General features: G+C 45.5%; 1 protein-coding gene across 5 annotated transcripts; it reads right to left on the reverse strand.

The window, feature by feature from the left end:
* Positions 1-1,263: 1,263 nt before the first annotated feature.
* On the reverse strand, positions 1,264-12,968 carry RBM24 (RNA binding motif protein 24). Of its 5 annotated transcripts, none has more exons than XM_036911691.2 (4): positions 12,400-12,968; positions 11,214-11,337; positions 9,762-9,816; positions 1,264-3,265 (listed from the first exon to the last, which is right to left on the reverse strand). In XM_036911691.2, the coding sequence occupies exons 1-4, from the start codon at positions 12,565-12,567 to the stop codon at positions 2,911-2,913; spliced, it is 702 nt and encodes a 233-aa protein (XP_036767586.1). In that variant the 5' UTR covers positions 12,568-12,968; the 3' UTR covers positions 1,264-2,910. The 5 variants fall into 5 exon arrangements, with proteins under 5 accessions (XP_036767586.1, XP_036767587.1, XP_036767590.1 ...); XM_036911692.2 differs by having other exon boundaries at positions 11,214-11,401; positions 12,400-12,536; XM_036911695.2 differs by lacking the exon at positions 12,400-12,968 and adding an exon at positions 11,876-12,365.
* Between the last annotated feature and the right edge of the window lie 399 nt (positions 12,969-13,367).

Consider the following 13,367-nt stretch of genomic DNA (forward strand, 5'->3'; position numbering starts at 1 on the left):
TACTATAGATCAGGAAATACCCTAAAAAAAGTACAGAGAGGGGCAGGTGGACTTTTGGCTTTCCTGAATATGGCTATTTTTGACAAGCTCTTCCCAGAACTGTCTGACCTATTTTCAACCGATAAATCAAATAATGCTTCATTTTAAAGTTCAGCAATCAATACATGGCTTATTGAGGACAAAAGTGACCTTTCGTAAATATTGAAAAACTAAAAGTAGAACATGCCTTTTGGAGTAAAATAATCGTTGATGCATTGACTGAATTAAGGAGCTTAGAAATTATTTTACTGATCAAGGCAATACCTTGAGGTGCAATACTCTCTCTCCTTAGGAATGAGCTGGCATCCATTTTTCTTTGGAAAATTAAAGGCAATTAAATTTTGGGATTGTGATGTCTCTAAATAGGATGATAGTTATCATAAAGTAGAAGTGTGATAGAATCAGTTATCACAACTTTCTGTTGCTTGGCATTTTTGAAAACTGATGGAGTTCTATAAAAGACACATCATGGATTTAGGAAATACTAAGACCAAGAGACTAACAAACAATCCATTCCATTAATTAACATATCTACTTTAAGACAATCAATATGACAAGCATTCACTTAATGTACTGATATACACCTTTTTAGGTACTGCCACATCATTGTGGAAAGAAATTTAAAAATGTCAGCATTCCAAAAGGTGACTTCCTCTTTGGTTAGCTTTCACTATAGCTCAGTAACTATGACCAGTGACCGTTAACGGAGATAGTACTACATATTTGGCTTTGTGCCAAAGAGTTGATCCTTTTTGATATTCAAATAACCATGTTGAGACAAGTATTATTGTTCCAGTATTATAGATGAGAAATCAGTAAAAACCTCCCCCATGAAGTGGATTGCAAAAAGCAACTTGCTCCGTTTGCATTGCTAGGAAGTGGCTGAGCCCAGCACTGAGCCTGTCTGCCTGCCCCGGCAGCGCTGCGCTCCTCCCGCTGCAGACTGACCGGTCCCTCTACAGCTCACTCCTTTCAAGCAACCTTCAGTTAACCAATCTTCAGCAACATGAATCGTCACTATTTAGGGTTCACTCTTGGGGGAGGGCCTATATCATTTGCTAAATATAAGGTAGATACCACGTTAATGAAATTTACCTAAAAGGTTTAAAAACAGGGCATCTGGGTGCTTTCTACTCATTGAAAATGTTACATGTAAATCATGGGTGTTAACTTTCATTAAGGAGAAATCATTCTACCTATGACAAAACTAGAAACAATGCCACAGAAGTTTTTAAAAATTATATTTAATACAAGTGAATAGATTAGAAGATCTGAAATGTTATAAAGCAATATACACAATGAATAAATAATTTGCACAGGAGAAAATGTCTACATTACATAACACTGTCTAGTATGGGAATACTTAAATCCAGTGATAATGGAGAAAAGTCCATAAAAATGCTAACCTGTCTTCCCTTGTATGAAATTTTTCAAGTATAAAAATCCAATACAGTGTAAAATAGTATTCAATTTAGTTTTAAGAATAAAAATGGCAAGTATTGCAGTTTCAGAAGAAAACTGTAAAGCAGCATTTAGAAACTACAGAAACTATGTAAGAATAGTGTTTAATGAAGTACCCAAAAATGAGATCTACACGAGCAAAAATCAAGAGAAGCATGAAACTAGCAATATATCCTGTTTAAAAACAACCCTAAGAACTAAAATAAATTAAAATGTGTTAATGTAAGAGTACTCTCTTATACAGTGCACATATGAATTTAAATAAATCCAAGTCAACATCTTTAGTTGAATAGGTTAATATTTAATATGCTACATCTAGACCTACTAAATAATTTATGCCATGAGATGAATACATAATTTTACAGTGTCACATCTAAAGTTCCTTTCTTTAGAGTGCAGCATAGTAAAACTTAAAAATAAATATCTTAAATAGCATTACTATTAAGGCACAGTATAAACCACATTATCATTAACCTTTGAAGAACTGTAATCTCAGTAACCTTGTTGTCTCATGTACTGTATTCACTAATAAATAGTTTTAAATATGACTCTGAAGTATACTAAAAAGTGTAAAATTATTTAAAAAGGGGGGAAAAATAAATGTCCTTAAGACAGTGCTTAAGGGCTTAGAGTCTGCAAACGTTGCCTGCCTTTAGTTATAAGCCACGAGTCGACACAATAAATAGAAAGAGAAGGCTGTTGTAGTAAAAGCCTGATCCTATTTCAGAATCAGAATTGCTGACACCAGCAGATACAAGTTTCCCAAAATTGAAACAGGATGGGGAGAGGGATTAGACTGTGACAAGCTCATCAAACAAGCTCAAGTGATGCGTTCTTTCCAGAACTGTGTGTGTGCTTGATTGTCTGTACAGCTGTTGCACCCATTAATTCCACATCACTTGTCCTACAGTCCTGCTCATCCACGGGGTGGAGGAGAAAATCGCTTTGGTGCCTGTCCACCATCGTCCCACTGCCACGCTCCTAGAGTGATTGTTCGATGCCCGTTTTCGAGAAAGTAAGAACATTACCTTCTTACTCGCAAAAGTTCTATAGGCCATAGTGTGACTGCTTAAAATGACAATCAGTGCTTTCACCACTGCTTTTTTACATGTTTTTAAATGTAATGCAAGCTACATATTGCTCACTCTGTATTCCCTGGTTCAACGAGAGTCAATAGCATTTTCTAACTTGGAAAAGGCAGTTTGCTTCCCTGATACTATAAAAAGAGCAAAAATAAAAATCCCCTTACAAAAGTGAAGCTCCTTCGCGACTCCTGCCGTCACGTGGGGTGGCCTCACTCGGGCTCTTTGGGGTTGCCGTCCCACAGCGCGCCCCCCGCCTCGGCCCCGCCCCCTGGAGGCGGCTGCGCCCGCGGGGCGCCCTGGGGGCAGGGCCGCCGCGGCCCCGGGGCTACTGCATGCGGTCGGTCTGCAGCTGCGGCGGCTGGTACTGGCCGAAGGCGGCGGCGGCGGCGGCCGCTGCGGCGGCGGCGGCGGCGGAGCCCGGGGCGGCCGCGGTGATTGGCTGCTGCACGGCGTAGCCGTAGCCGCCCGCCGTGACGTAGCCCGCGGCGGGCGAGGCCGCGTACGGGTACTGGTCGTAGGCGGCGGCCGCGGCGGCCGCGGCGGCGGCGGCCGAGTACTGCGCGTACGCGGCGCCCGTGTAGTCGATGTACGGCGTGGAGGCGGCGGCCGCCGGCTGCACGTGCGGGATGACCACCCCGGGCTGCACGAACGCCTGCGGGTAGACGTAGTGCGCGGGGATCCTGCGGAGAGACGGAGAGCGGGGTCAGGCGGCCGCGCACCGCCCGGGCCACGGGGCAGACGGATTTAGTGGTTATTAGAGCGTAGGGTTGCCACAATATCAGGGCCTCCTCGCCGGGGGCCCGTCGGAGTGTCTGGCGGGAGCCAAAGCCACGGGGCGCCCCCGAAGGAGCTCCGCGCAAATCGGGGTGTCGCCCGCCCTGCGAGCATTTGCGGCGAGGCCCACTTGGAACCAAGAGATGCCCCTTAGCAAAGGCTTGGGAAACAAACCGGGGCTCGCGTCCATAGCAAGGCCTTCACTGATTCAGACTTTAGAAAAATTTGTAAGGAGGCCATAAAACAAAACAGTTGAGCGAATGGAAAAATGCTTAGCCGTGGGTATAAGGCCCAAACGGTAGTCGGTGATCATTCAGTCGCGTGGGGGTGATGGCCCAGGTTCTCGAAGCTGAAGTTAAGTTTCAGCATATCCCGAGGTTTATTATCATGGCAACCCTACGTGAAATCGCTATGCAGACTCGGCACACATTAATCTCTCTGCAACTCCAGTCACCCTTATTAAAAATAAAAATGAGAAAAGAAGCAGGCGACAAAATAAAAAAGGAGTTTAAAGGTTCACAAGTGTGGTAAACACAGCAGAATCACACTTCTCAAACGAACTGTAGTGCAGCTCACTCTAGTACAAGAGGCTGTTGTGGGAAGCTACAGAAATGCTATTAACACTCATGGCAGTGATTCCCAAAGATGTGCAGCACGCTTTTTGTCTTTTCTTTCTTTCTCTCCATAAAACTCATAAGGACACAAGGGTCAATCAAACCTGTTTGACTATCAGGCAACTGAAGGTCAGCCAGCTTGTTTATCTCTATGCAAGACAGACAGAAGGGATTTTGGGGAAATGATGTGGTTGAGGGAAAAGGAAGGGACAGGGAAATACAACTAAGTATTTTGAAAATTAATATAGACTTAAAAAGTTTGCATAATATGAGTAACGAAACATTTCTTTGCACATCAACTAACTCGTTTTATCCTCCCAATCAACAGAGATAGGTTAGCATATCTGTGTTAAATCTGCCCTGCTAGTAGATACTGTAAACAAATCAATTCTATTATTATGTATTATCCTACAAAAGTTCCAGAAAGTGAAATTAAATTAAGTACCTTTTAAAAGTATACACTCAGAGATCACATCCAAGACACATTCCAATGATCTTACTTTAAAGTTAATGTTGTTAAAAAACAAATCACAAAAGGTATTTTAAAAAAACCCATGCACCTCAATTCTCACTCTTGCAATTCATTATTGCCCATTTAAATAGCTATGATAAATATCTAATTTATTAAAATAATCTCCATCAAAACCCCCTATATTTCTAAAAACATGACAACATAATGCCATCTGGTTGTTGGCAAAGCCAGCTTGTACAAGCACAAATAACGACCTTCCAATTTTAAAGAACTCAAAACAGAAAACTTCCTGTTTTGATTTTCGAAAATGTAGATTTTGTTTTGCCTTTTCAGAGTTTTCCTGAAAGCACTCATTAATGTCCATGGAAAAGAGGAGTTTATCACAGAGGGTAGTGAACTTTGACCCCAATGATAAAAATACACTCAATTTTACTAGACTTGTAGATCTTTCCCAGTGCCAGGAGAAACGTCATCAAGTGTTTCTGAGGACACTTAAGAGATGTTCTTAATGGCTTGTCTGAAGCCAGATGCGTGGTCATGCACACACTCAAAACTTTTCTGCAGGTCAGGTGACTGGCTCACTTACAGCGACAGGTGTGGCTTTACGAAACACTGTCCCTGGAGGCTGCTGTGTCCACAATGTGCGGACACGGTTAAGAGAACTTACATTCATGCCAGTTTACATGTGGTGACGGACAGCAGGGGCTGCAGCCTGGCTATTTTTGATCCTGTCATGCGACAAGGGTTTCCAGCGGGTAAAATGTCTTTATAAGGCCAAAGTAAAACATCTATCAGCTGCAAAGGCCAGCCAGTATGAATCTCAGTGATACAGAAACATTAACCCCTGTACTCCCAAAGTTCTAAGGAATATGGGATGGTTGCTAGGCTCTTTCAATAAAGGTGGTAACTGACAATAAGGTTACCCTAAAAAAAGGCAGGATAAAATTCGTGTGTGTGTGTGTGTGTGTGTGTGTGTGTGTAGAATGCATTAAAAGGCAAAAGACTCTTGTCTCTGCATTTATTTTACATTAATAATTTTCATTTGATAATGCCAGCCAATAAGGCAAAAAGGGCATAAATTTCCCTGGAATATCAGAATCCTACATGAAGTCTGGTAAGAGTCAGGAATACATCTGGGAGGCCAGTGAAACGCTAGAGTCCTTTAAGGGTTAGGGAAAGGAGAGCCCAGAAGACCATGGACAGCCTAAAATATCTTGGTTTCCAGAAGGAAGGCAGAATCAGAATAAAAGGTAAGATGGCACTGCTGAAGCAATTTTATATTGGGAGACTTACTTTAATAATAATGTTTATAATTTTTAATAATAATAATTAAATTAATTGTCTAAGGAACCCAGGAAGGTGATTTGGGTATCTCCCACCTATTAGGTATCTATCAATGTCCCTAAGTTAATCACAGAATGTTCCTACCTGCTAGTTACAGAAGCACAAGAACAAAGCAGATACTTCAGGCAATCTTCAAAGAAAGTTTATGGTAATTCCCTGGGTCTCCTGTCTCTTCAGGTCCCTCTGGCTGCTCTCTGTGACTTCTGACATCCTAACTGGTCCCCCCTTCCAATCTCACCAGGCTACCAACAAAGTCTCACTCACTTGCTCAAAGTAATCTGTGGCCCCTAATGTCATATCTGCACAGACTCACTGCGCATTTCTTCCCTTTGGCAATGCTAGGCCTTTTGTGTTTTGGCTCCAAAATACTTGCAGCATTTTTTTCCACCTTCCCTGAACCCAGGTCACCTGGGCTCCCTAATGCTTCCTGGACATGCCACACACGCCTAGGTCCTGACCTTTGTCCACTGTCCCTCTGCCTAAGATGCCAATCCTTACCCCGTCTCTACCTGTTGAAATCTAAATCCTAGCCGCCCCTGCTCTAGCACTCACTCCTAGCAGGTAGAGCCTTCAGGAATTTGCTTCACTTTTGGTCTCACATTTCTCATGTGTGACATGAGTAATATTTGCAACACTGAATTGCTGTGCATTAAATGATCTGTGTGAAGAGCCTACAGTGACAATAACAGTAGGCGCTCATGACAGGAGTTGCCTATCTTCTGCCATCCTTTAAATCTAGGTCAACCTCTACCTACTCCATGAAGACTCTCTGGAGCTCATGAACCTGATGCCCCTCTCCCTCATCGGAGGCCACATCTGAAGCCACTGGTGCTTCTCAGTTTCCTTACTAGATTACAAGGGAGAATGGAGTTGCATCTTTTTGGCTATAGCTTGACCCAGAGGAAAGAACATAGCTTTTAAGGTCAGGCAAACCATGATTCTGAATCTAGAACAGACTGACTGACTAGCCCTGTGGGAAGTTAATTAACCTCTCTGCTTCTCAGTTTTGTCACCAATAAAAACGAAATTAACAGTACCTTCATCAAATAATTATTGTGAGCATTATATAATTTATGTAAATCCCTTATTAGTGCCAGGCAGGCAGCAGATGTTTGGTTAATGTTATTGTCCTTTGTGCTTCCCTTAGCAGACAGTGTGATACCTAGTACAGTGTTAACACAACTAGCAGAAAACTTAACAGTGTACTGAGTAAATGTTAAGGGTATATCAACCTGATCTAAACTAGCCTAGAATTTTCTACTCACAGATCTGCAGTCTCCTCTCCAAAGTTTCAATAAGAAAATGCTTCTTTCAAACATAAAATATGTAAAAGACATTGTTTAGAAAATCCACAAGTTTCTATACATCTGCCCACTGTGTAACATCAGAAATTCCTTCAGGCCAAGGTTTTCTCTTTAAAGGCTCAGAGTAATCAGGGGGCCTCTTAAGGACCACATAAGAAAATGTTCAGTTAGTAGAATTTCAAACACATCAAGTAAGATGAAAAATTCTCAAGCTTCTTTCCAAGGCCTAAAATAAAACCATGTGGCATTCAAATAGAATTTGGGACGACCAGGTGTGATTTGTTAGGTACAGACTCTGGGAATTAGAGCAGTGTTGAGAAACTCTAGAAAAGAAAGAGAAGGCTTGCTTGGTCTAGCTGGACTGGTATCTGTTCTAATAAGAATCTCAAGTTCAAACAATTTATGCAAACATAATAATCACCATCCTTTATAAAAACAGCCACTATTAGAAGGGATGAGAAACATGCTTGACTTAAAATGTCCATATGACACATTTTACTTGGGTGATTCTTCTTTTCCTTGTGCTAATTTCTTAAGGACCTATGCAGACTTCCATAGCCAGTCCAAATTTCTCTGCCTAGCTCTCAAGACCCTCTACGAACAGTCTGGTTTCTTCATGCAACTGAGTCTTTTTGTCTCTGTGCCTCTCTGCACATGGTCGCCTCATCCGTACCCTTCACACATGTCCCTTCTTCCTTCCTCCTGTCCAGGACATACCCTGCCATCCAAGTCTAGTTCAAGTCCCCACAAAGCCTTGTCCACCTCCTCCAACTCACCTATTTCCTTGCTATTCTGAATTCCTTTTGTGCTTAAAAAACAATATCAAGTAATTTAGCAATGACGAGGTCCCAACTGGTTTGTGTTAATTTTGCCTCCCAAACTAAGAGGCAATCTCCTATTTTATATGATCCTCTAGCACAGAGGAAAATAAACACATGCTAATACTTGTTGAATGATTTAGTTGTTAACCATTTCAAAATTATTAGTGTGAGATCCTGACTAAGTTCACCATCACTTAGGCTGTATGTTCTCCCACCTTAAATGCAGTCTAGACCAATGAGGGGAATGACCCACAGAAGCAGTCAGACCCACTGACCCACTATTTGTTGTCAGTATTCAGGATGGTTTGCATGAGGCACTGATAAATAGCTGTGGCTATATGAAGGCCTTTTTTCATTTTAATTGGACAGAAAACTATTCTGTGGCTAAAAAAGTAAGAGTTGGCAGTAAGAGTGAGCTATCGATATAAGAAGGTTTATAAGAAGGTATTCATGGAAAATACAAGTAGCCTCTTCCAATTCAAGTTATTATCACTTTTTTGGGTCTATTCTTAGAGACACATAAGGTAGGTATCTGTGTCGATAGCGTCCAACCTTCCAGGTTACCCATAGATGTTTAAGTGCTGAGCTAGAGAAGAAACTATTGTTTAGGATAAAACACTTCTTGGATAGTTAGAATGTTTAAAAAGGAAGTTTAAGTCTGGGAATACAGTTATGGTAATGTTGATTGGGGAGAAAACCGCCAAAACAGACACTAAGTGTTCAGAATAAATTCGGGCAGCGGGGAATCACCAGCCCATATCATGTCTGAATGGAAGGGAAATAAAGGAGCCCCATGGAAAGCTGGTAATCCCAGAACCCAGAGAGAACGCAGACACAAGCAGGCTGCTCACTGAGTTAGGTCTGAAAGGTGAAAGTTAGTGCTATTCTACAAAAAAAACTGGCTAGCACTAATGAAATTTGATGAGAGTTGTGGAGACTTTCCATTAGAAGGCCTACAAGTGGGGTACACATTGCAGAAGAAAGAACCCCACTCCCAGGAAATGCCCCAGTAAACAGAGACTTAGACATGCAAGCAATGAATCTGTATTCTCACAGAGGGAAATCACACAATTTAGCACTCACTACAAAACTGTGGTTAAATGGAAGTCACAGGCTACAGCTTAAAAGCAAGAAAAGAAAGGCCCTTGGCCTCCCATGGCAAAGTCCAAAATCAACACTCCTCAACACCACCACCAAAACCAAAACCACAAAGAGCCCCTTCCCCGAGAAAAAGAAAACACTTTCACTACAGCTCTTTTCAATTAAGTAAAAAGCACACAGTTTAGCTATCAACACCACTTCATTACTGTAATAAATAAAATAAAGCACACGGAGGTCTATTGACTATTGTGAAAAATAAAACAACACCACCAACATCCATGCATCGTTAATCACCATCTGAGTTTGTGTGTCTGAGTCTACTGGTTACAGAGTTTAACTCCAAACAGAACTATTCCACCTCTTATCATCGTATCCTTCTGATCAGTTAGCTTAACTGTATACGAGCCCTGTCAGGTTAGAAAGAGATAAATAAAATTGAGTCAAGTTGAACAGTAGTAATGGTGCTGGGACATGATTGTCTTGTACACAAGTCATACCTGGTATTTGTGTGTTTTGTTTTGTTAATCATACGCAAAATTTGTTTGGAGGCTGCAAACTTGGTCAGATAACTTGACTCATCTAAAAATATTTGTATTATCAGCATTCAAAATACACAAACATAGATAAGTATGTATAACCAGGAACATTCTGTGACATGACAAAGGTCTTGTCTGTATATTACAAAGAGGCTGGTTAACAAATGATAGACATATTGAATCTTAGGAGGGGCTGATTAACTGACTTACCCAAAAGGTCTTTGTATAAGGGCTGGATGAAGCTGTTGAACACCAAAGGCAAAACCTAACAATAAAACATACCACAGTCTCTATTTATGCATGGTTAGGCATTCATGACTCCTACGTATAAAATACAAACACAACTTTCACTTAGAAAAGATAACCATTCTTTTGATTCTTTGGAGAAAACATTATATATGTTTTTTTAAAAGGCATTTTTATTAATGTTATTGATTCAAAGCACTGGATAGGCTACAGGTGGAAGCTAAAATTATCTGCAAAGTTTAGCCAGCAGACATAGAATAAAACCTTAGAAAATTAGACTGGGGAAAAAATTCTCATGAATCAACCAAGAACAACAGGACTTGATAATGAAGTTACATGTCATAAATATTCCTATCATTTTGAATCATGAGCTATAAAAACTCTTTGCAACTTGGAACGTTCTGGAATGTTAGACAAAACTTTAGACAATGTTTTGGAAGATGATGGGTTTTACTGATTACAGCATTAAAAATTCATAAAAACAAACTCCTTTTCTGGATAGTACACACAAAATGTTATTAGACAAATACACGTTTTTTAATGTTCACAGATATTTGCACACTTTCTAGACAGTCTAGTTTCTTAGTAAATCTATTTGTATCAAGTGTCAACCTGTTCCCAGTATTTCAGGTGGGAAGACTGAAGAGTCAAGAGTACACGATTTAATCAGTTTCTTACCCAAGGAAAAGATCACATTTGCTCAATAGTCAACTCTCATTACTGGTGCTATTGCAAAGGACAGTGTTGTAAGTAACCCAAAAGGTCATATTTTCACGTAGACAAAAATCTGCTCTCTTTCGGTGCCTAATTGCTAGGCGAGCGCGGCGGCTTTGCAATCTCTGAGCCTCAGTTTTTTCAGCTATAACATGAAGGGCCTGGAGTACATGAAATCTATTTAATTACTAATGTTCTGTGATTTTATGTTAAACACTTACCAACCAGACACCACACCACCCCCCATGCTTCTCCTGGGTCAGTGTACAAGCAGGATTGCCTGCTCTGAGTACAGCACAATTGCTGGTAGGAGAGACAACACTAGGTAGGGAAGTATGAGGAGCTGGAGTCAACAAGTCTGGTCCATATAATTCACACATGAATTATCTACAGGTGACTGAAAACTGGAAAATGGAGAGCTATCTGTCATATAGCAAACAGATGAGTCAAGTCTAAATCTGGGTGTGTAACACACTGTCCAGACCACCAAGATCTATTTTTGCACAGAGTTACATTTCAAATACTGAAAGGAGTGTTTCCAACTCTCATTTATGTTTAATGCCTTGGTAGAATGACCAGCTAGGGTTCACCTCTGCTAAACACATCTACATATTCTCAAGGAACCAACATCTTCTGAATCAGGAGTTCATTCTATTCAGAAGTGGGGGTTTCAAGAGGGGGTTTCAGAGGGACATTTCTCACCTGGCTGCATGATCCTCGGCTTTGCTCCCAAATATGCCAGATTCACGTTGGCCTTCCTGCCATCAATGATGGGGTTGGGATCCTTACAGGCTCTTTCGGCAGCAGCCCGGTCAGCCATGGTGACCTTAGCAACACACACAGACGACAGACAGACAGACAGACAGACATACAAAGCTCTAGATCAAGCCCTGGAGGAAACCAAGAACCGCTCTGGAGAAGCATTCAAGATAAAACTTAGTGGGTTCTTAAACTTTTTCTTTCTTCCCTCCTTGTCTTTCTGGTGGAACTTACTCCTTGATCCCCTGCCACCACCCCCTCCCCCAGCCCACTAAGAAAAGAATAAGAGGAAAACAGAAAGGAAGCAAGACCCCCCACACACACTGCTCCCCCCCAACACCCTGAAGTCCTAAGGGTGTAGTAGGGCCTAGTAGGGCTTGGGGAGCCTGAATTCCGTCCTACAGCCCCTCTGGGTTCTCCACCTCACCCCCCACCCCACGGCCCCCAGGTCCCTACCAGGCCTGAGAGCCGCTGTTTGCTTTAAATAAAGTCCAGTCTCACATCCGCCCCGGTGCTCCCAACCACCCGCAAACACTCCCCAATGACAATAGCTATTGTCCTCCTTGGGGCTCCCTGCTCTTCAGCCGCTGAATTTGCACGCTTACATCTCCGGTAGGCTTAAGTTGCTCTTTCAGTTCGGCCAAGAGCCACAGGATCGTCTTTTCAAAGAACGCACTTGCTCAATTGTGGGGTGTGTGTGTGTGTGTGTGTGTGTGTGTGTGTGTGTGTGTGTGGTGGGCATAAGCGGGGGGCCCTAGACCTCCTGGGCGCCCCTCCCTGCCCGGAACGCCCGCACGCGTTTTTACAAAGCAACCCCGCGCTGCAGCCCCGGCCTCGGCGCCCCCCCTTCCGCGCCCCCCGCACCCCAGTCCGCCGCCCTCAGCCCTCTCCTTCACCCTGCCCCGCTCCCCCCACGCAGCATCGCGCTGGGTCCCTCGGAGGCCGCGAGGCAGGGCCGGCCCCGCTCCCCCCGCGCCGCCACGCGCCAACTTTCAGTTCAGCCGGAGCCGGGCGGCAGCGCCGCTCACGCCCGCGGGGCTCTTCCCGACTGGGACCCCGCGGCTGGGCGCCCCTCCGTCCCCCCCGCCGGGCTCTGCCGCCCTCCCCCACCGCCGTCCGCGCGACTTACAAATCCGTAGCCCCGGGACTTGCCCGTCTGCCGGTCGGTGATGACCACCGCCTCCTCGATCTCGCCGAAGACCTCGAAGTACTTGCGCAGGCTGGCGTCGGTGGTGTGGTAGGGCAGCCCCCCGACGAAGATCTTGGTGTACGTCGTGTCCTTCTGGGTCGTGTGCATCTTCGGGCTGCGGCTGCGGCTGCGGCTGCGGCTCGGGCAGCGGCTGCGCCTCCTCCTCCGGCCCCGCGTCTCCCGCAGCCTCTCGCGGCCGCCGGGGACCGAGGGCGAGCGCGGCGGCGGGGGCGGCGGCGCGGCGGGGGCGAGCGGCCGGGGGCGGCCGGGGGCGCGGGGCGCGCGGCTGCCGAAGTGGCCCGCAGCCCCGGAGACTCGCGTTCGCGCTCTCCTCCCGCCCCCCCTGCCGGTCCCGGTGCGGGTCCTCCGGAGCGTTGGGCCCGGGACCGTGTTCCGGAGAAGGTGCACGCGGCTCCCACTCCCCGGCTGGGGGGCCGGAAAGGAAAAGGGCGGGTGGTCCCCGCGCGAAGAGCCGGGCGCGTTAGAGGTAGATGTCCTTAGAAATTAGGTAGGTGCCCGGGAGGGGGCGGGGGCGCGGCGGCGGCGGGGCTGGGCTGGGGGCTCCGCCGGCGCCGGCTGCCGTGCTGTCCCTGCCGCCGCGGAGGCTGGAAGACGAGTGGCGCGGCCGGCGGGGCGCCTCCCCGCTCCCTTCCCCCGCGGGCCGGGGTCGGCGCCCGGCTGGGGAGGGGCGGGCCGGACGCCTGCGATTGGCCGCGGCCGCACCTGGGGCGCCGGGCGCCGCCGCCCCCCAGCTGCTGCGAACAGCTGCCTCCCGCGCGGCGGGCTGGGGCTCGGGGGCCGGGCTGGGCGAGGGCTGCGGGCGGCCTTGCTCCGCGCCGCCGGCTCTGACCCGCTGAAGACCCAGGGGCTCGGCGCGGCGCTCGCCGGGGCCCGGGCGCGGGGACTGG

This window comes from Manis pentadactyla, chromosome 16 (genome assembly GCF_030020395.1).
Source record: "Manis pentadactyla isolate mManPen7 chromosome 16, mManPen7.hap1, whole genome shotgun sequence".
Lineage (NCBI taxonomy): Eukaryota > Metazoa > Chordata > Mammalia > Pholidota > Manidae > Manis > Manis pentadactyla.